Below are 21,108 nucleotides of genomic sequence, written 5' to 3' on the forward strand. Positions count from 1 at the left end.
AAAAGTGATATTCATACTGCTAATACTGTCAAAGGAATGTTAGCCCAGTGGTTAACGCCGGTGCCTTCCAATCATAAGGTCCCAGTTTGAGTCACTCCAAGATTAATGTATGTCTTCCAGTTACAGAGTTGTTGACAAGTGACAATTCATAATCATGGACGTTAAATATGAATCTAAGAGACTGACTTCGGTCAGCTTGCGGCTTTGATAAGCCAATGAGGCTTCTTCACAAGTTCCTGCTTGCAGAAGGGTCTAAAAAATACATACAGTATATATAGAAAAATATAGTCCCAACTGGATGGCCAAACCAGCAAATATATTTGATGAATCATCAACTTCCAGCTCATTTTAATTTCAACTGTGTTTAGCAGATCAAGCATGTAAACAAGTCTACCCCCGTACTTTATAAAGTAGCTTGTTCAGTTTGGTCAGAAATTCCAAACTGTATGTGAGTATTTCTTACAATAAGATTGCAATAAACCAAACTAATTAAGACGTCCTTCTAGATTTTCTTTCACCCAAATGAAGAATGGAATTGGGTGAGATTAATAATGACAGAATTTGATTCAGTTCTCAACCATTTTGCCGTTCGGACACTTTTCATAGAAGTATAACACATGTGTACCCACAAATTTCAAAATTATAATAAAAAATAAATAGAAAATAAAAATAAAATAAATAAATTAAACAAAATTCAAATTTTTGGGTTACTATGATGCATAATACTTGAGATGAAATTTGACGAAACATTACTCATGAGTCACTTTGTTGTTGGATTTTTTTCGTGGATTAGCATTGAAATTCTCTTGTGGCATTTTTGTCTTAAGATTGCTCCGTTTTCATTTTTGCTTCGAATTCCCTTAGGGTTAAACAGTACCATTTTAATCACTTTTCCCCGAAAACTGGAACAGCGTTTCCTTCCTAGTTCTACCGTACCTGGACTAATTGTTTTGTTTCTCTCTGTAAGATTACCCGTAAATTTGCTTTCCTGCCAACAATCAATCTTTTCTGAATTTGCAACTTGGTTTCTGTCAACCAATGAAAGGAGAGTAGTAATAATGCGCAGTTGATGACGAATATTTTAAAATGGAAGGCTTATAGGTCAGTTTATCTGGATTGTAAGAAAGTAAATCTTGCTTTTACGATTTTAAACCGAGATTGGATTCAATGAAACAGGCAAATTACATTCACTCCGAAGCAAGCTCTGATTTTATCATGAATAGATCAGACGCCCTATATAACTATATAATTATATTCATTATTGATTTTGTTAATAATTTGCCAGTTTTTCGTAGAAATTGATGGTTTTGATGACTGTCTCATGATGTCTTCTTGGAGGCAAAATTTACGAAGATATTTGAAAGAAAACAAGAAAGTTTTGAGTAGATGAGAATCATGAGATACAGAAAACTGATCGGGAAGTTTTTTGTTAAAATTTTGAAGGACTTGCAATTGGCAACATACGCAACAGCAGTAGCACAGTGTTCATTTTAATAGTTACACGGAAAGATTAAGAATTTGTTTTTTTCTTGGTGTCAACCGAACAGTACAGGTTACAGGTGGTAGAAAATTTTGTGATTGATTCTGCATTTTCTACATACAATTGAATGCATTATAGTTCGCACAGTGTGCCTAACAATGAATGGGTGGGAGGAGATAGAGGGAGAGATAGAGGTACAGAACGCTCCTACAATTTCACTTTTGGGTGGTAATTTTATGGTTGATCCCAGCTGCTTGTAAAACTTTACTACATACTAGATCATCATTGTGTGATGTTTACTCCCACCCTCTCTCAGAACAAAAAAATAAACCTCATTATATGAACTAAATTTTACTGTTGAATCGACTCCATTCCTCTTGTTACTGATCTGTTTCATAAATATGCTGATGTCTCCAATCCTTCACAATGCTATGGAGTAAGGACAGTCTCGACTGCAATGTCTCACCTTCCAAACTTTGAAATTGTGAAAATTAAACAATAATGACTTTATTCCTTCAAAAATCAGAATTAACAACTTTTTTTTGTGTCTGTGTTATCGTTTTTCTCCTGCAGTCCTGTATCGATAACAGAGAAGACATGTTGAAGGTGCTGCTGGACAACGGCGCTGACGTTAACATCCAAGACAGAGAAATGTGGACGCCCCTCCATGCTGCCTCTACATGCGGCCATAGGGACCTAACAGCCCAACTCATCACAAGGTAAATCTACAACCTTATGGCTGGCTGGTTGATGATGGAGTATGTGGGGAGAGGTGGTTGGGAAGTGGAGGATGGGGTGGGGGGGGGGGAAGCTTGAGATGGTGAGAAATATTTGCATATATCTGAGTGAAAATTCTCTCATTTAGAAATACAAACTTGAAATTTAAAAAAAAGGTGAGTGGGGGGAGGTGTTGGTAAGAAAGGGATTTAAAAGTTGCACCATAGAATAGAGCGCAAATTAGAAGTAATCCCTCTCCACCTTCCTCTTCACGTCCCTCACCTGCTTAAGTTTTTGAGCCTCCTTACCCCCAGCCCCCCACCCTCACCCTTGCTGTAAATGGAAATGTTGTTGTGTGATTGTGTACAGTAGTACGAGACGTTTAGAGTTCACATGTCTCGTAGTTAATAGCAGTAATCAACATCCCTCAGGTTTTGCTTTGCGACTTAGTTTTCAGTAGATAAGATACAGATAACTGATCTGGGAAATTATATATAAAATTTAAAAGGAATACTAAAGCAATAATAGGCTGGAGCAGGACTTGAACCGGTGGACATATAGGTAATAAACATCAATAAAACATCAAACCCTCTGATTTTGCTTTATGACTTAGTTTTTTCTTTCAACTACAGTAAGTGCTGGCATATTAATCTTGACCAAATTACAGTTAGCATAGATTTAATAGTACTTTCTAAGGTCCTACGCTTGGAACTGTTACTAACGAAGTGAAATTGTTTGCTACATTCCTGCTTGCATTAAAGTTTGTCCTATAATTCTGGTAAATGGATAAAATGTTTCATGAAAGTACAACCTTAAAAATGCAGATGTATCACTTTTTTCCGCAAAACGAAAGTGGATTTACTTTGTTACTCCCTTACCTGTCTCCTATACATCTGCACTCTTATCTACCATAGTTTATACACTGATAGCATACCTTGCAAACTTGCAGACTAACAAATGGAGGTGTTACCATGTAATATTTAAACACAATGCAACTACAACGTTATCAGTGCTGCTACATACGTATTACACTGCAGTAATTTAGGGAACATTCAAGATAACTACAACGTATACTACCAACTGGAGGTGTTACCATGTAATATTTAAACACACTGCATCTACAACGTTTAACGGTACTGCTACATACGTATTACACTGCAGTAATTTGGGAACATTCAAGATTACTACAACGTATACTACCAACTGGAGGTGTTACCATGTAATATTTAAACACACTGCATCTACAACGTTTAACGGTACTGCTACATACGTATTACACTGCAGTAATTTGGGAACATTCAAGATTACTACAACGTATACTACCAACTGGAGGTGTTACCATGTAATATTTAAACACAATGCAACTACAACGTTTATCAGTGCTGCTACATACGTATTACACTGCAGTAATTTGGGAACATTCAAGATTACTACAACGTATACTACCAACTGGAGGTGTTACCATGTAATATTTAAACACAATGCAACTACAACGTTTATCAGTGCTGCTACATACTTATTACACTGCAGTAATTTAGGGAACATTCAAGATTACTACAACGTATACTACCAACTGGAGGTGTTACCATGTAATATTTAAACACACTGCATCTACAACGTTTAACGGTACTGCTACATACGTATTACACTGCAGTAATTTGGGAACATTCAAGATTACTACAACGTATACTACCAACTGGAGGTGTTACCATGTAATATTTAAACACAATGCAACTACAACGTTTATCAGTGCTGCTACATACGTATTACACTGCAGTAATTTGGGAACATTCAAGATTACTACAACGTATACTACCAACTGGAGGTGTTACCATGTAATATTTAAACACAATGCAACTACAACGTTTATCAGTGCTGCTACATACTTATTACACTGCAGTAATTTAGGGAACATTCAAGATTACTACAACGTATACTACCAACTGGAGGTGTTACCATGTAATATTTAAACACACTGCATCTACAACGTTTAACGGTACTGCTACATACGTATTACACTGCAGTAATTTGGGAACATTCAAGATTACTACAACGTATACTACCAACTGGAGGTGTTACCATGTAATATTTAAACACAATGCAACTACAATGTTTATTGTTACTGCTACATACGTATTGCACTGCAGTAATTTAGCCCCATTCAAGATTACTGCAACGTTTACTACCATACATGTATGGAGTCATCAGACACCATTTCCTTTTTGCCCAAAGTTTAAAGCTCAAGTACTACATCATGATCTACAGCCATTGACCTTTTGGTCTCATCTTTTTTTAACTCTTGTAATTCCCCAAATTTGGAGTCATTTATTTCTGTAGTATGTGAAAATTCATCCCCTTATAAGTTATGATATTTCTATTTCAAGGGATTTCAGTGGAAAATTTATTTTTTATTTTTGACACAACTTCCTGACTGTAGTCATGATGTAGGGCTTCTATTTCCTGTGTTACCTGACCGGTATGTCCCATGGTTGGTATTCCAAGTAAAAATTGCATTGTGATCCTAGGAATGATAATTTTGACCTTAGGATTGTTTATTTTTGAGTTGCTTCATCGTAGAAGAATTTTGTAATTTATGAAAAAAAAATGCTATGCCAGTTATTTGTAACAGGTGAGGTCCTTTACTCATGCTCATTAATACTGATAGGTACTGTTTCCCATAGGTACATGGGCATAGGTACATACATAGGTTCATAGGTACATACATAGGTTCATAGGTACATACATAGGTTCATAGGTACATATGCATAGTACATGCTCACTAATACTCATAGGTAAATTGTACCTACAAACACAGGTAGCTTGGGTCATTTAATATATGTGTTTATCATTGCTTGGTTGCAAATAGCCTTGGAAAACGAAGGGGATTTCCTATTTCAAGAAATTCTTTGTGAATCAATATGTGAGACAAATGGGGGTAATATGACATTCTCTTTGAAGTTTGAATGCATTCTAGTATTGCTTATTGTGCAAAGTCCACTTGCATTACCCCTTCCTCCACTTCTCCTCCCTCCCCATTCTACATTCCCTCCCCTCCTTTCCCTCCCCTCCTTTCCCCTCCCCTCCTTCCCCCCGTCCCCTCCCCCTACCTGTTCTATTTATCATGATGGATACTCTACCATATGTTTGCTATTGCTTGCCTAACATGTACATCATCTTGAAATCAGGTCAATGGCAAACGTTGGTTCAGATCTGTTTATCCCTTCATTACTGATGGCAGTTTTAGGATGGAAAACCATCTTGTTATTGTTCATTGCAAAGTGTAGCAGCCAAAGAGAAGCATGAAAGTGAATCCATTTGACATTAAGCAGATGTGACACAAGGATAAATTTCATCACTAAAGAGAAATCATTGCACAGGGAGAGTCACCCAGAGAATAAGAGACGACGTCAAACTTGAAATCTCGTAAAAAAAAACATCATCATATAAAACTGCATCTGCGAACTCTGGACGAAATCTCAAAAGGTCTTGTCTGTTAAACCTCTTGAAGACTGTTTTCATCTTTTTTCATCATTTTGACGTTGGACAGATCTCTCTCATTCGTTTATGGATCAATATACTCATGAGAATTGCATGAATCTTGAGAAGTAGACCGACGACTCCAGCTTTCTGATTTGGCTCTGGAATTATTTAGTTTGTAGACCATCGGTATTATTGATCTGTCGTTAAAATATCAAATTGTAAAGAAAAGGAAAAGATTTGCCATCCTGGATTTTAAGACATGAAACAAAGAGGTCTCTGTCTTGTATTCCGATGGGCTCAATATCCACATGAATATTGCTTCAAGGGTGGTCTTTCTTGCTGCAAAATTTGGGATGAAGATGAAACCCTAAAAAATTGATGATTGACGTCACACTACTCTCACCTGTCTCCACTATTGTTATTATTATTATTATAATTATTTACCAAATTTATACAGCGCTCTTTTCATGCTTAAGCATGTTAAGAGCCCTTTACAACGACAACAAAATGACAAAACCCTTAAAATATGAATATGAAGAATAACATTGACACAGCTTAAATATTAATATAAAAAATATATACGGAGGAATAACTTTAAAATAATATAGATTTACAATGAAATTCCTAAAAAAGAAAAAAGTGAGTTTAAAGTAAATTTAATTAACAAAATGACAAAACCCCTTAAAATATGAATATGAAGAATAAAATTGACGCACCTTAAATATGAATATAATTAAATATATATATATAAACGAAGGAGTAATTTTAGAAATAATATAGATTTACAATGAAATTCCTAAGAAAAAACTATGTGAATACTACTCGGTATAAATCTGGTCTGAACATCTAAACGTTTCAGACTCATTGCAGAAGGGTAGCTTTGATATTAGACCGTGACTTGAAAGTCTTTCGAGTACCTTTACAGGCATTTAGAGTTACAATTTTACTTGCAACTCATCTTGAAGGAAATTTCTCTCTGGTTTATGACACGAAAGAGATCATTTGTGTTTTTAATGGTAGTTTACGCACAGAAGCGACAAAACGTGATATATATCACCGAAAACATTTCTGTGGACTTCTGTCCTTCCTGATCTCATGAAAATCATGCATGTCCTTCTTGCCATAATCTGCAGTAATAACAGCATCCCCAGTGGGTGCTTGGTTTAATGTTCGCATGAGCCAAGATTCATTACCAAAAGGTTTGTATATACAGCTCACTAAGTGGTACTTATGGATGTGAGCAGCAAGTTATGAGATTAGGAGGCAGCAACTGCTGAATCTCCAGAGAGAAAAGAGAAAGAAAAAGAGCGAGAGATGATGAAATTCTATCTGTGAAAGATGTTTTGCGATTGATTGGTCTCTGGAGGATTTGATTTGTATCGAATATTTTCTTGAAACTGAGGTTACTTGAAGAGCAATTATTGCATCACCGATGTAGAACGTCGGTCATCCTAGTCGTAATTTAAACTACTTATCATTGATCACTTGTTAAAGTACCTGAATGCATCATTTATTATTTTTACGAATTTATGTAAATCCTTGGAGAAGGAACAGAGACAAAGTTCATTAAAAGTTCATACATGCATTTTTAATGGCAGTATTAACTCGCTCGCATCAGTTCAATATTGTAGAAGATTATCATCTGTATTGTAGTTTTTAATTTTTTTCTTCAAGTTGTTCTCGAATATCATTCTACAATATTCTTTTCTTGTTGAGAACGAAGCAGTTTGTAACAGAAAATGAGAAACATTTATAATACCTCAGATTTATGGTAGCACACCAGTGTTTTTTTTTTCTTTTTTTCGTGGAACTGAAACTATGATATTAATCATAATATAAATTAGAAAACAAAGAAGAGGAAAAAGAGACAAGTCTTGTATAGAACGTAGCTTGCCTATCACTTTGCAATGAAAGCAACTTTAGGTCAGTCATCACTTCAGAATGCTTTTGGAAGGTAAAATTTTGTGAATTTAGTCTGAAATTCTGTTTAATAATATTAAATATTGCCAAATTTTATTTATTCCCTTCGTTACCTGTCTTTGCACAATTTATACACTCTTGTTCTGCCATATCTGTGGCACCCCAACCCCACCGCCCACCTGTTAAAATAAAAACAAGTTGTAAAATAAAAATTCTTTTTAGAACAGGTCCTATCTTTCATTCAAAGTCTTCCATTAATTTTCTTGATTACAAATTGCCAATAAGAGAATATGATTCATACTAATGAAAGTAATGAAAGTCCTACCTATTTGCAAACACATTACCCCTTTTAATGATGATTTAAGCTTTTCTTAAATAACATATCAGATGAAAGAAAAACACATGAATTTCATGGAAATATGAAATTCCCATTCTGTCTGGAAACTGCCTGCAAATTACACCTGTAGTTGTCAAACCGTTCAATATTTTCCGACAGTTAGTGACTTTTATTGACTCTTTCCAGAGTATGATGTTCATAGTTACAAAAAAAGGCTCTAGCCTTCTGTTTACATCCAGCATACATGACAAAAAAAATTCTCTTTGTATTAAAGTGACAAATAGTGTTTGTAATTCTTGAAACACAAGAGTCCTCAGGGCCTTTTAATGTACTTTCATAAATTGTTGCGCTTTTGTAGAATGAAGGAAATCGGAGATGTTGAGTTCAGAGACATCTTCTTAATGTACCACTCTTTGGACTCTCTTTCAACAAGTTCATTGGCATGCGGTCTTATAAAGTGAAGGTGCAATGGAGCTAAGGCCAGGGAAGGGGCATGGGGCATTTGCTCTCTCCTTTCATGAAAGACCAACAAAATTCCTCTTTTAAATGAATTAAAAGTGCCCATTTTTGGCATCCATCATACTTCAAAAGTTTTGACCCATCCTGTTCAGCATTCCCTGGTAATATGTTAAATACACTCTGAACATGTGATGACTGATTAAAGTTTCCATCTATATAGTCTACAAATCTCTGACATTTCAGCTCTTTGTCCTTGTTGACTTACTTATGAGTCAATGCCCCACTACTGTGCCTCTTCCACCCTTGTTTATGAGAACTTTGTGAAGTCTGTAGGCTTCTTAAGTTTGCTCTCGTTCCATATTTATAGTGTTAGCCAAATAACGTTAGCCTACTTTCTACGAACGTTCATCAGGCATTCAATATTTGTATGTTAATTGCCATAGGCAAACAGTACGTGTTTGTGATTATCATAGAACAAAACACATGAAGTAAGTCCTGTTTCTTCCGTCTGGGCTGCATCAGGAGGGGGGTGAGGGGCATCAGGAGGGGGGGTGAGGGATGGAGGAGGGTGACATAGCTGTTTGAAGATTTATGAACAACCTGAAATATCTTCACTAGCTATGCAGGTTTTAGCAATGTATACTAATTAAACTTGTTGGTTCATTTGCATATAGATATACCTAAGCACTGACAGGGAAGCAGACCTATTACTTCAAATGACTGCTTTACTTATTAGGAAAGAAAATCACATTTTTAAGTGATAGTACAGAGTTGTTAATGGCAAAATACTAATGATATTGTACATATATCTACTACATTAGTCTCCAGTCAATTATTCGTAATGTATTATTGGTTACAATGTCAAAAGCTCAGTACCGTTTGCCACCGTGCTGGCGTGTGTGCGTGCGTGTGTGTGTATTCAACATGTGACATTCTTTTCATATTATTTGTACCATGTGTGTCTAACTATCCCACTCTCTAAACTGTGTAGTGTCGTCCTTACTGAGATACAGAGTTCAAACAAAAACGAATGCAGAGTTTAGAGAAGAATCAGGTTATACCTTGTTATAGTCGCCATAATTCCTGTTATTACACGTGTGCAGATGTTGGGTACAATTACAATTGGCTAAACAGGGTTTCAAGTTCCTCTCATATATGTAATATATCCAACATGTCTTTCCTGGTTTTGTAGTTTTACTTTCTTTCCTATAAATTTGAAACAAAGAGCAGCAGCTGTTTGAACCTGCTTGGAAGTAGTGATGAAAAGGAGTGAAGAATATTATGGAATGTTAATAACCAAATGTAGCATGGGACGGGGACATTGGGGGTGGGGAGGGGGTTTAGGAAAGCAACTGTTTGAACCTGCTTGGTTATTAACATTCCAAAATATTAATCCAGTGCTATAATTCAAAAGGAGAGAAGAATTATAGCACTGGATTAATATTTTGGAATGTTAATAACCAAACATGTAACAGGGCAGGGGGGGGACATTTGGCGTGGGGAGGGGGTTTAGTGCAGCTGTTTGAAACTGCTTGGTGGTAGTGATGAAAAGGAGAGAAGAATATTATGGAATGTTAATAACCAAACATGTAGCATGGGGGTGGGGGCACTGGGGTTGAGGGGGGGTAGTGCAGCTGTTTGAACCTGCTTGGTAGTAGTGATGAAAAGGAGAGAAGAAATATAGGGATGAATATTATAACCGAACATGTCGCAAGGGGGACATTGGGGGTTGGAATGGGTTAAAGGTCATAATGATTTGTAAGTATGGAATAGAAGTAACTTCATACTTCTCTTACCTGCTTCCTATACATATGCACCTCAATCTTCCCTAGCCTATGAACTGTTAACATTTCTGTGCTTTTAACCCAATTAACCTCTATAAGTACACGCCTCATCACTCTTCATTGCAAATCTACTATTCAGAATCAGTACACATGTGACTTTATACCATATTTTTACATCTCTGCGTAATTTACAGCTGAATTATTGGCTGTGGCAGGATTGTATGTGAAATAAGAAAGGATTTCACTCCTTAACTCTTTCTATTTTAATGTTAAGCAAATGGTGGTAACTCACCTCTGGCCCTTCTCATCATCGTGCAAAACAGTTAGAGAGAATTTCTTTAATATGTGGGTCCAACCAGATTGATACTGTATGTCCCTACAGTAGATTATTGTATCATTATCATGAGCTATACACCTTCCATAGATGGGAGGAGTTAGTGCATGGTTGGATGAGATGGAATGGGGTTAAGTGGGATGGAATGGGATAAAGTGGGATGGAATGGGAGGGGTGAAGTGGGATGGAATGGGAAGGGTGAAGTGGGATGGAATGAGGTGAAGTGGGATGTGACATGATTCATTTCTGAATGTTAATGACATTTATTCAGCCTTACTCTTATCTTTGTGGATAATCAAGATTAACACCACAAGTTGGTAACATTTTTGGTTGCTGTACACTTGCACACAGACTTGTGCCTAGTAGAGAAGTCTCCTGGATTACAGACTCTCTGTATGATATCTGTATGATATGGTGAAGTGAAGGTGTTGACCGAGAAACCTCTGATGATGGTGACATTTCTGTCCCTTTTGACACCTCCTGGATACGTGTCAGACTGAAGGGTATCATTCATTTCTTTCTTATTTGTTCATCAGGGGAGCGAACCTGCTTGCCATCAACTCAGATGGGAACATGCCTTACGACATCTGTGAGGATGAAGAGACCTTAGACTACATTGAATCCCAGATGGCAGCACAAGGTATCAGTCATTTTTTCAGGAATGATGGAAGCTTTTAGTGTGTTTTTGATCATATTTGGAGCAACTTGGGTTGGGCTGCAGGTGGTTAAGTTTTTAGCAGGCTTGAAGTAGATAACATTTTCCTCTTTTCTTTGTATCGGGAGATACAAGAGTAAGAAGGGAGAGGGGTTGAGCAGGTGATGTGAACATTAGGGTTGTGGTGCCTGTGTCCGGGTGTGGGGGGGGGGGCACTTAGTGGTTAGTATTGTTACTAAGCATGATAGAGTAATTTTCATCCATAAATGGAGGAGGTTGTTGGTTGGTGGAGACTTCAGTGGTTATGGTAGTTTCTATCGTTGTAGTGGGTAACATGAATGGCATTTGTGTGAATTTTTTTGGGGGGTAAAATTAAACACTGCATATTGTGATAAGGAAACAAACCTGTTACAGTTAAGTCAATGATTTGGCCTGGAAGGTAGTTATTTTACAACCCTATGCAGCCACATATATGTGTGTGGGAGAACCCAAATAACTTACACTTTTATGTCGGTGGCTATCTAATGTACAGTCATTAGATCATTTTGGATTTTGCACTGTATTGAAGACAATTTCAAAAAGAGAGAGTGTAAATTTCTCCTGGATTGAAAAAAACCCACGTTACATCATCAGCAGGCCAGAATCCAGGACCTGCCAGATGCTAGTTTTCATTGTTTCCATAAAATGCCACCGTTTTTATCCAAGCCACCATAACACTGGTTTGATTGGATTTATGATCGATTGAAAATTGGATATTGTGTCGCAATTATCGTCGCAATTTAAAGTTAACCTCAAGCAACCCATTTTGATGCGTTAGAGTACAGGGCACTTACAGTACATGTGTTATTTTGAAACGTGTGAAATCAGATGAATTGTGACAGCTTTTTCACCCGAGGGTACTTCTTTCAAAATGTAAAATATGAAGTGGTTTTGTATTACCAAATTTTGCAATTAATTTTGCAGATATGAAATGGAAAATGCACTTCTACCTGATACATCGCCATGTGTTTTGTCGCTTGAAAGTGGCGAAAAATGAAAATGAACTAATATTTCAAACCCAAAAAGGATTGAAACCCCAAACTTTATCATCACATACAATGGATAGAGGAATAGAGAGAATGCCAATCTGTTTCAAGTAGGTTGACATCAAATTTGTTTTGTATTCCTCTCTGGGAATCGAAAGTGTCCGTCCGTTACAGCTAGCTGTAACGATTTATGACCAGAAAGGTGAACGAGGAACCAGATCGAGTGAACTGTCGTGAACACTGTTTGACCCCTGACCCATTTTTTTTTTCCATTAACAGGTATCACGCAAGATCAGATCGACGATCTACGAGAGGTTGCTCCCAATAAGATGTTAGAGGACATGAAGAAACTCTCCCAAGATGAAGGCAACTTGGAATTTCGAGATTCTGTCGGTGCAACCCCAGTGAGTTTATTTTGTCATCATCCAGCAGAAGACTAATGTTTTTAGTTCAGGTCTTTTTTTTTTAGGAATAGGTGTCCTCCTTCCCCCTCCCACTCCCTAAAATTTGCCTAACCTCTCCTACTTTCTAACATCTGCCCATGATCTCTTTAATTTAATGAGAATTAATGTCTAAGTTGATAGAAGACATTTTTTATGCAGTAATGGGTGTGGTCAGAAGTGACTAGTGTACTAGGGTTGGTGGATGGGAGAATGCAAATTGTAGAATGGAGACTGGTGAGTATTTATTATCTCTTGCCAAAATGGAGAAGCTGGGTAGTGCCAATCTTACCTCTGTTGCCAATTATTTGTTTACTCCTTTAACCTTTTAGATTTGCATACTTTCTAACCCCTCCCCTCCCCCCCTCCCCCCCTGCCTGCTCTGTACCCTGTACTATGGAAATGCCATAAGTAGCTTACAACTATTACCTATAGCTAGCTTGTTTAGCTAGGTAGCTCAGCTCCCTGGTATGACTGTCTGGCAGTGATGATACATAGCGCCAAATGAAAAGTCAAAGGAAGATGGATGCCCTTGTGGATTCTTGTTTAATAACGCTATTTGTCATTTTGATGTAAAGCAATGGACTAGACCTTACGGTGAATGTTGGAGTGCAACAGTGCAGTAGGATGTGATTCTACATGAGGTCTGGTTAGTTATCATAACAATTTAAGTGACAACGATGCCAAATAACCATGCTGTTCAGTTTCTATCTAAAGCAGAGGCTTGCAAGTTGTTATATATTAAACAGGCAGAGAGGAGTGACATATTCAAGCCAGAACAAAACTGTAGACCGTTCTTTACTAAATTGACATGAAAAACGAAACAAACTTTTCTCTTCGAACAGATTGCAATTTGGCATTCATCCAGTCAGCTTCACTAGAGCTGTCTACCACTACAAATGCTTTGTACAAATGCTAGAAAGTATTTGATGTAACTGTTAAATTATTGCTAAGCCATCAAATATTCAATACTTTCCATGTAATATATATCAATTAATTCATTTTTGCTCACCATCAAGTTATCTGCAATAAGATAAAACCCAAAAATGATGTTTGCTTCATTAGATATTATGTATAATACTACAGAAAATGGGAATCAAAACGGGACTCCTAACTTAAATTTAAGACCAATACTGCTTCTTCTCTGCATTAGTTGTAAAGAATGTATTCAAAAAAACAAAAAATCAGAACTTATCAAGGCCGGAAATAAAATTAGAAATATGGCTGAATTAGAAAACATTTTGACCAGAAACTTGAATAGTTAACTTAAACAGTTGTTATCATAAGGATGAAGTATACAGTCTATACATGTAAAATTGATAGCCCAATTGTTATACACTAATGGCTGATAGCAAGGATACCTCAAATCATATCAAAGTTTTTTTTGCTTGCAAACTCCATGTTAGATATCTGAGTATATGAACCTGGTTTTAAGAAGTTTGAAAAAATGACAAAAAGTTGTAAATATAGGCATCATCAGGGGAATTCATGACTATTGAGTTATCTTGATTCTGCGACACAAAGTCCTGATTTTACATGATGAGAGAATAGATCAAGTTTTAATATGTCAGTTTAGTTTTGCAGACTCTGATGATACTTAAGAATACATGGGAAGAGTATTGCACCCTACCCACCCCCCCCAACACACACCATCTGACCCCCTACAGGACATCCCTGGTCATGCTGTATTGGACATTGATGACATTATTTACTCTTCCAGAAGTTTGCCAACAATTTTTATAAAGTGAAACAAGTTTTGACATCTGAAAATAGTCACACCAAACTTCAAAACTTCAGTCTCCCCCCATTTGTACTTTTCGTTGGTCAATGCATGTGTGTATACATGTGTGTATGGTGTAAGTCGCAGCTGTACACCGTTAGTTCTACACTTAATGTGTAACTGATATGTGTATTAACTGAATATAATGGTATGTGTGTGTGCTTTAGTATCTGTGTGTTATACCCAGTCATTGGGAGGTGTCAATTCAGCCACTCTCGGAGAGAAACTCCACAACTGTTACATCAAGGAGTATCAGGACATTGAATAGGCCTGGGTATATTTTTTATAACATATGGTGTTTACACTATGTCCATTGTCTACGCTTACTTTTGAAATCGTCATGGATACTTGTTTATGTTTAACACTTGTTTCAATAATGGCTCTGGCAATGCACAGAAGAAGTTTACACAGACATTGAAACATTCAAAGGAAAGTCCCTCTCAAAGTGTATAGACATAAAGCAGATGTTTTTGCATTGATTTTGGGTAAAATTGTGATACAATCATACGCTCAAAAACCATGAGAATCATTGCAGTCAATTTAGCTTGACGAGTCAGTCAGATTCAGGAAGTGAGAGTAATTTGTTTTTTATAATCCATACTTGCTTAAATGCTACGAGTTAATACATGACATTACTAAAAAGAAGTGTCTTGAGGGAAGACGTCTGATAATCGGATGGAATTGCCTAATTATTGGCTAATTGACCTTCAGTTGGTCTTAGCATTGTCGGTCATTTGCAATCTTATTTTGGGAAGTACTTTGTTTTATAGATTTGATAAGATTCTTGGAAAATCTTGCTTTAATGTTACAGAACTGAGAAGATTATTTCTACAGGGTATTGAAATGTTGCCAGTTAATTTGTTCAAGTAACTTCCAGTTAGAGTGGTCATTCAATTGGTTACTAGTCACTGTTATTGTGAAAGAGTTAATAGATTAACTAGGTCAGATGTTTACAACAGTTTGAGAGTTCAAGCAAATGCATTTCCTGTCTTTTGAGGTTGTTTCTTTTATAGATGTGCTGCTCTTTTGCTTCCTATATCCCTAATCATGAAAGTGAAGTGTTTAGAAGAGAGAATATTACATGTAGAAATAAGAGTAGAACGGAAAATATGCCCAGAGGTCATACGTAACAAGATAACTGTAGGGTGACATGGTATTAGCTCAAACCAGCTATGCTGGGTTCAGCTATTGTGATCTGCAGCTGATCTGTCTGTCTGTCTGTATGTCCGCTCATCCATCTGTCCATCCATCTGTCCATGCATCTGCCTGTCTGTCTATCTGTCTGTCTGTCTGTCTATCTATCTCTCTATCTACATAACTATCTATCCGTCCGTCCATCCATCCAGCCATCTCCCTCCCTCCCTCACCCTCCTACACTTTGTTATCAATGAAAAGGTACACTTTTTGAAGTTCTTAAGAAGACCACCATTCTGGATAGGATGGAGACCGTTTTTCTGATTGATTAAAAGTAATTAATGAGATGAAATAACTGATGGTGCCAGTCAAAACAGCCTAGATATGACCTTGCTTTCATACTGTGTAACCATGGCTACACGGGTGGTTAGGTTCTATGTCAACTATCACACAACGACAATTGAATGTTTCACACCTTCGTACATAGGTTTACCACATCTTGCATGGCTTTGATTCGATTTATTCAACCAATATTTAATATATAAAAAAATGAGAGACACACAAATAGGTGTCATATCCTTATCTCTTCATTTGATACAAAAATTATGGTTATTTACGTCAGCCCTCTGGTAGGAACCTATTCTTGCTGCCCTAGATTTTACATACGAGTCAGTATGCAAAGTGCTTTGAAGCGTGATATGAGAGGACTGTATAGAGTTGTAAACAGCATGAAGACAAGATTTCCAACTGTTTTTGTGTCATAAAGTAGTCATGTAATGATAAGGATATTTTCCTACCCTGATCCCTGATTTCTCCAGTGTGGTATTAATGAATGTAATCAGGTTCATCGTTGTTGGTACATACAGAAACAGGTGAACATTCGTACACGAGTTACAACTCTCCTCCAATGGTATTCAGCTGTAGTCTGCCCTAGTGCCTGTAGAAACTTTGCTATTGTGATAATGTGTTATTAAAATTACAATACAATGTTGTACTACAACTTTTCAATATTGTTCAGAATTGGGACCTGAACTAGAATCAATGAGTAATAAAGGATTTGACATTTCCTGTTTTTCATGTATGTGTTGTGAAGTTTTCCTGGCGGAACAATGGAAAAAGCAGTGTCATATTGTACTTTTAATTAGTTTACAACTTATTTTTAGCAACACAGAGAAAGACTTCCTCCATTGCCGCAATTATGAAAATGTCAATGTTTCTTACTTGTCAGTGATACTGTGCTAAGTATCTGTTCACAGCCGCGAGAACTATTCACTTTTGCGGAGGTATTGTCCTACTATAGTTATCAGGTTCACAGTTTATTGCAGTATCTATTTAATTTCATTGTTATTTTCTTTTCTTCAGGTTTGAAGTTTCTTTTATTTGTAACACACTTAGAGCTTACGTTTAGAAAAAGTGCTATATAACTGTAGTATAATAATAATGATAGTGATAATATTGATGATAATCATAATAACAATGATAATGATAATTAGTTTTAATAATATTAATAATAATGAAACCAACTTTTGTTTGACCTCTTTCAAATAGCAGGGAATACCCTCATTCACCACTGCTGCTCTAAACTTTGGTTTTGAAACAATTAAGTAAATAACAGGAGCAGAATACAAATCCAAAGTTACGAATCATAAATGCCAACGAAGAAGACTATAGTCTGTGTAGGCACACGATGTACCGATATAAATGCAGCCAATTAAATGAGCACTTTATAACTACTGCACCTTCGCCTTGCATTGACTGCTTTCTTGTTCATATTAATTTCGTCTCTATTATAGAATTTTGTCTTTATTGAGAATATTAATGAAATTACACTGTGCAATTTATTGCTCCAACATGTCTTAAATGCAAATGCCTTTCCAATCATGGAACTGTTATTAAAATCAACGGGGGAATATGTATGCACGAAAGGTCTGCAAATAAGAGCCATCCGGCAACAGTCCACAAAGACAATGTGGTGCAATTGTTTACTCTTTCTCTCCCCTCCCCCCTCCCCACCATCATATTTATACTATTGTTTGCTCAAGGGTAGCCACTATCCATCTTATATATGTATTCATTTTGCATTTAAAGGGCATAGTACTGTATGTAGCCTTCACTCTGTCTGCCAGCCATGAGTGAACACTACACCACGACCGTAGAGATTCTGTAATTGAACAATCTTTCTTCGGTATTTATACCAGAGACCTAAGCTACACTGGGGTAAATGTTTACATAACCCAGATGATGGCCGACTGTGCACTCAGTTTGTGTAAATAAAGAGCTTTCCTATTATGCAGACAAATTTTGGCAGTGGTATGATTAAAGAGAAAAGTCGCATTCAGTATTAATGTTAAATGAATTTGAGAAGAAGAATTTTGGGGGTAAAAATTTTTGGGAAGAAAGATCAGGTGTTTAATTTTGAATAAGCCTTAGGTATATACCCCCTCAATGGATCAGCATCTGAATAATAATGAGGAATAGTGATCAGTTTTGTCTAAACCTTTTTTAATTCATATTAAAAAAATGTCAAAAGTCCATTATAGCATGAAACAGAAATATAGTATGGCTTACTGCATGACATTGCAAACTTTGTCTCTAGAAGGTAAACTTGAATTAAACTGAGGGTAGAAATGTGATGAAAATGCCCTGTGACTAGATTTGAATGACGAGTCAGATTTCAGCCTCTTTCCGTTTGAAATCCAGTAGACGTCATCAACATTAGATTGGTTCCTACTAGGCAGAAATGGATGCTGGCTACTGTAGATCTATAGGCTATTAATGCATTTCTCTGCTTCCTGACCGACCAAATTCATAATGCCTGAGAGCCATTAATTTTGTCAAACAGAAACTTGGGTTTGTCACGATATTGTGCAATGTAGACAAGAATGCATGTTTTTTTTAAGAATACAGAAAAAAAAGAAAGGTTGATGATAAGCTTTCTGCTCCCTTCATCCAGCCCGCCTCTAGGTTATATACTGCTTACTACTCACGTTTAACTTGTTGAACGAAATACTTTTGGAGGATCATAAAGTCGACCTTCAAAGATTCTTAGAAGAGATGCATTCCTATTTAGGATAGTACGGATACTTCCCATCCAATAAGAGTTGTCTGATATCGAGAATGTTTGCAACTTTCATGAGGATTGACAGACAAAAAAGTCATGTTTTAAAGTCGAGTTTCTCCATGGTGTTGCGGTCTGCTACTCACTACAGGCTTTGGTTTCTGGACATCTGTGACATTTCCAAACATCCCTAACCCACCCATAAAACGACCCACCTCACCCACCCCATCCCACCCAACCCCCACCTCCTCTTATCAATAGCAGCACTATCATTCCATTCTCTTTCCTTAACATCGACAAATTGTTTCATTTCAGAAGAAATTGAATCTGGCATGTAACATACCCATATGTTGAGGGATCATCAAAATGAGCATATAACTGGTTCTATAATTCAAATTGTTTGATTTTTTGATTCACAGCTTCATATAGCAGTCGCCCAAGGCTTTGAGAAGGTGGTAGAGTTTTTGATAGAGGCAAAGGTTGACATTCACGCCCAGGATGAAGATGGATGGCAGCCTATCCATGCTGCAGCTTGTTGGGCTCAGGTAAGCAAACCAAACCAAAAAAAGTCAGTAGAGAAACCTCACCATACTGTCATCATAATTAGGTAATGTAGGTCCTTCTTTCTTTTTAGAGTACCATTTACTTGTATGGATGTACGGTAAACAGTGTCGTTTCTTGACAGAGTTGGCCTACAGTAGAAGCAGTCTACACATGGAGGATATAAAACTATTCCGTTGCCCTAGGCGTAGGAGCCTAATTTGATTTGGGGGGGCTGTAACGACTTGCCCGAAAAATGTAACCGAAATTTTTCGCGCGCTTCGCGCACTCAACATCTTAATGTGCATATCAAGAGGCATTGATCGGTTATTTCATCACATGCCAATAACCGATGAATGCCTATATGGTATGCACACTAAGATCTTGAACGCGCGCAGAGTGCGCGAAAAATTTTGGTTATATTTTTTGTGTTATTACCCTTCCATATTGGTTAGAATTATTGGTGCCCGAAAATTCTCAGCATAGTGCCCGAATTTTCACAAAAACAATTGAAAAACACATTGCAAATTATTCTGCTCTCAGTAGGTGCCCGAAAAATTCTCAGCATATTGCCAGAATTTTCACAAAAAAATTTGAAAAACACACTGCAGATTTTTCTTCTTTCAGTAGGTGCCCGAAAAATTCTCAGCATATTGCCCGAATTTTCACCAAAAATTTTGGTTGGGGGGGCTGCAGCCCCCCCGCCTCCTACGCCTGTGGCCCTAGTTTGTCGAGGCCAACAGTTACACGTCTTAAGTAGTGCATATGCCTAAAGTATAAAATAACAAGTCACGCATATCGTAAACATGTGCATACGGTCACAGCTCATTATAACCACTCATTTACAAGTGAGTATAAATTGCTGGTTTCATGGATTGAATTAGCTAATCAATTGTAACCTCGGAGGTGGTCAGCTGGTGGCATTGACCCTGGAGTCTAATGAATGCACTGGTTTTGTGTGCTTGCATCAATTCACACTTATAGCTACTGCAACAGATACATGCCACTTTCACAACTCATCCAAGTTGTACTATCTAACCTTGACTAAAAGTTGAGTACAGTGATCTGTTTCTTGTGAGACAGTCACAGTGTGTGAATGATGTAGACTCTAGCATTAAGTTGCTTTCAATGTTGTGTGTTCTGAGAACATACTTGGACATGGAAAGTTTGTTTGTAAAAGTGCCAAGAAATGTGAAGTTAGAAGAGAAAACTGTTACTTTTCTTAAAACTGTCGTAATGAACCATATATAGGGCAAAGAGGAGCTTATGGACAGATTGTATTGTATTGTGTAACAAAAATATAGATAGACTCAACAAGAGGGCAGTCTCTACATCTATACATCTAAAATGTATAGGAGTGAGAATTGTCTTTGATATCATATTAGCACTGCAAAAACGAGAACGAGACTTCAAAAATGAACCAGCTGTTACACCAACCAACAAACGAACAGTGCGTATCATCTCCCTTCCTCAAACCCTACTCTCCAACCCAAGCCCACCCCATCCCCCCCCCATCCTTCTCTCCGTGTTAACAGGACTCTTCTCATAACAGACTGAAGGTAAGTTACATTGTGGGTAGATAAGAACCAACTTCAAAGAACGAACAAGCTGTCTGAAATGACTACTAAATTGAACAGATTCCAAATTTTGAGTTAAAATGTTGAATTGGAAGCCACCCTACGTGACAGCTGTTAGTTGTAGTTGCTTGAGCATGGCAAAAATAACTGCCTGATTGTTATTATTACTTATAGTTTCTGTCAAAGTTTGTATTGTGGGGTACATACTACATAAATAGTTTGATTGACTCATAGCTTTTACTCCACCTCTCTCTCTCTCTCTCTGCAGGCTGAAATTATACATATCTTAGTAGAGCATGGTGCCGACTTGGAGAGCAAGACAAATAATAACGAAACTCCTTTAAGTAAGTCCATGAAATGTATTACATATTTTTTTATGTACGTTTGT

At 37.0% G+C, this 21,108-nt stretch overlaps 1 protein-coding gene across 3 annotated transcripts in view; it reads left to right on the forward strand.

The window, feature by feature from the left end:
- Positions 1-21,108, forward strand: part of LOC139965766 (uncharacterized) — a 90,047-nt gene that overhangs the window by 58,965 nt on the left and 9,974 nt on the right. For all 3 annotated transcript variants that reach the window (XM_071968454.1, XM_071968453.1, XM_071968455.1), the window contains exons 4-8: positions 2,054-2,199; positions 11,048-11,151; positions 12,471-12,595; positions 19,023-19,148; positions 20,989-21,064. In XM_071968454.1, the coding sequence (XP_071824555.1) occupies positions 2,054-2,199; positions 11,048-11,151; positions 12,471-12,595; positions 19,023-19,148; positions 20,989-21,064 (577 nt within the window). The remainder of the gene's footprint in view (positions 1-2,053; positions 2,200-11,047; positions 11,152-12,470; positions 12,596-19,022; positions 19,149-20,988; positions 21,065-21,108) is intronic.

Source organism: Apostichopus japonicus, chromosome 3 (genome assembly GCF_037975245.1).
Source record: "Apostichopus japonicus isolate 1M-3 chromosome 3, ASM3797524v1, whole genome shotgun sequence".
Classification (NCBI taxonomy): domain Eukaryota; kingdom Metazoa; phylum Echinodermata; class Holothuroidea; order Aspidochirotida; family Stichopodidae; genus Apostichopus; species Apostichopus japonicus.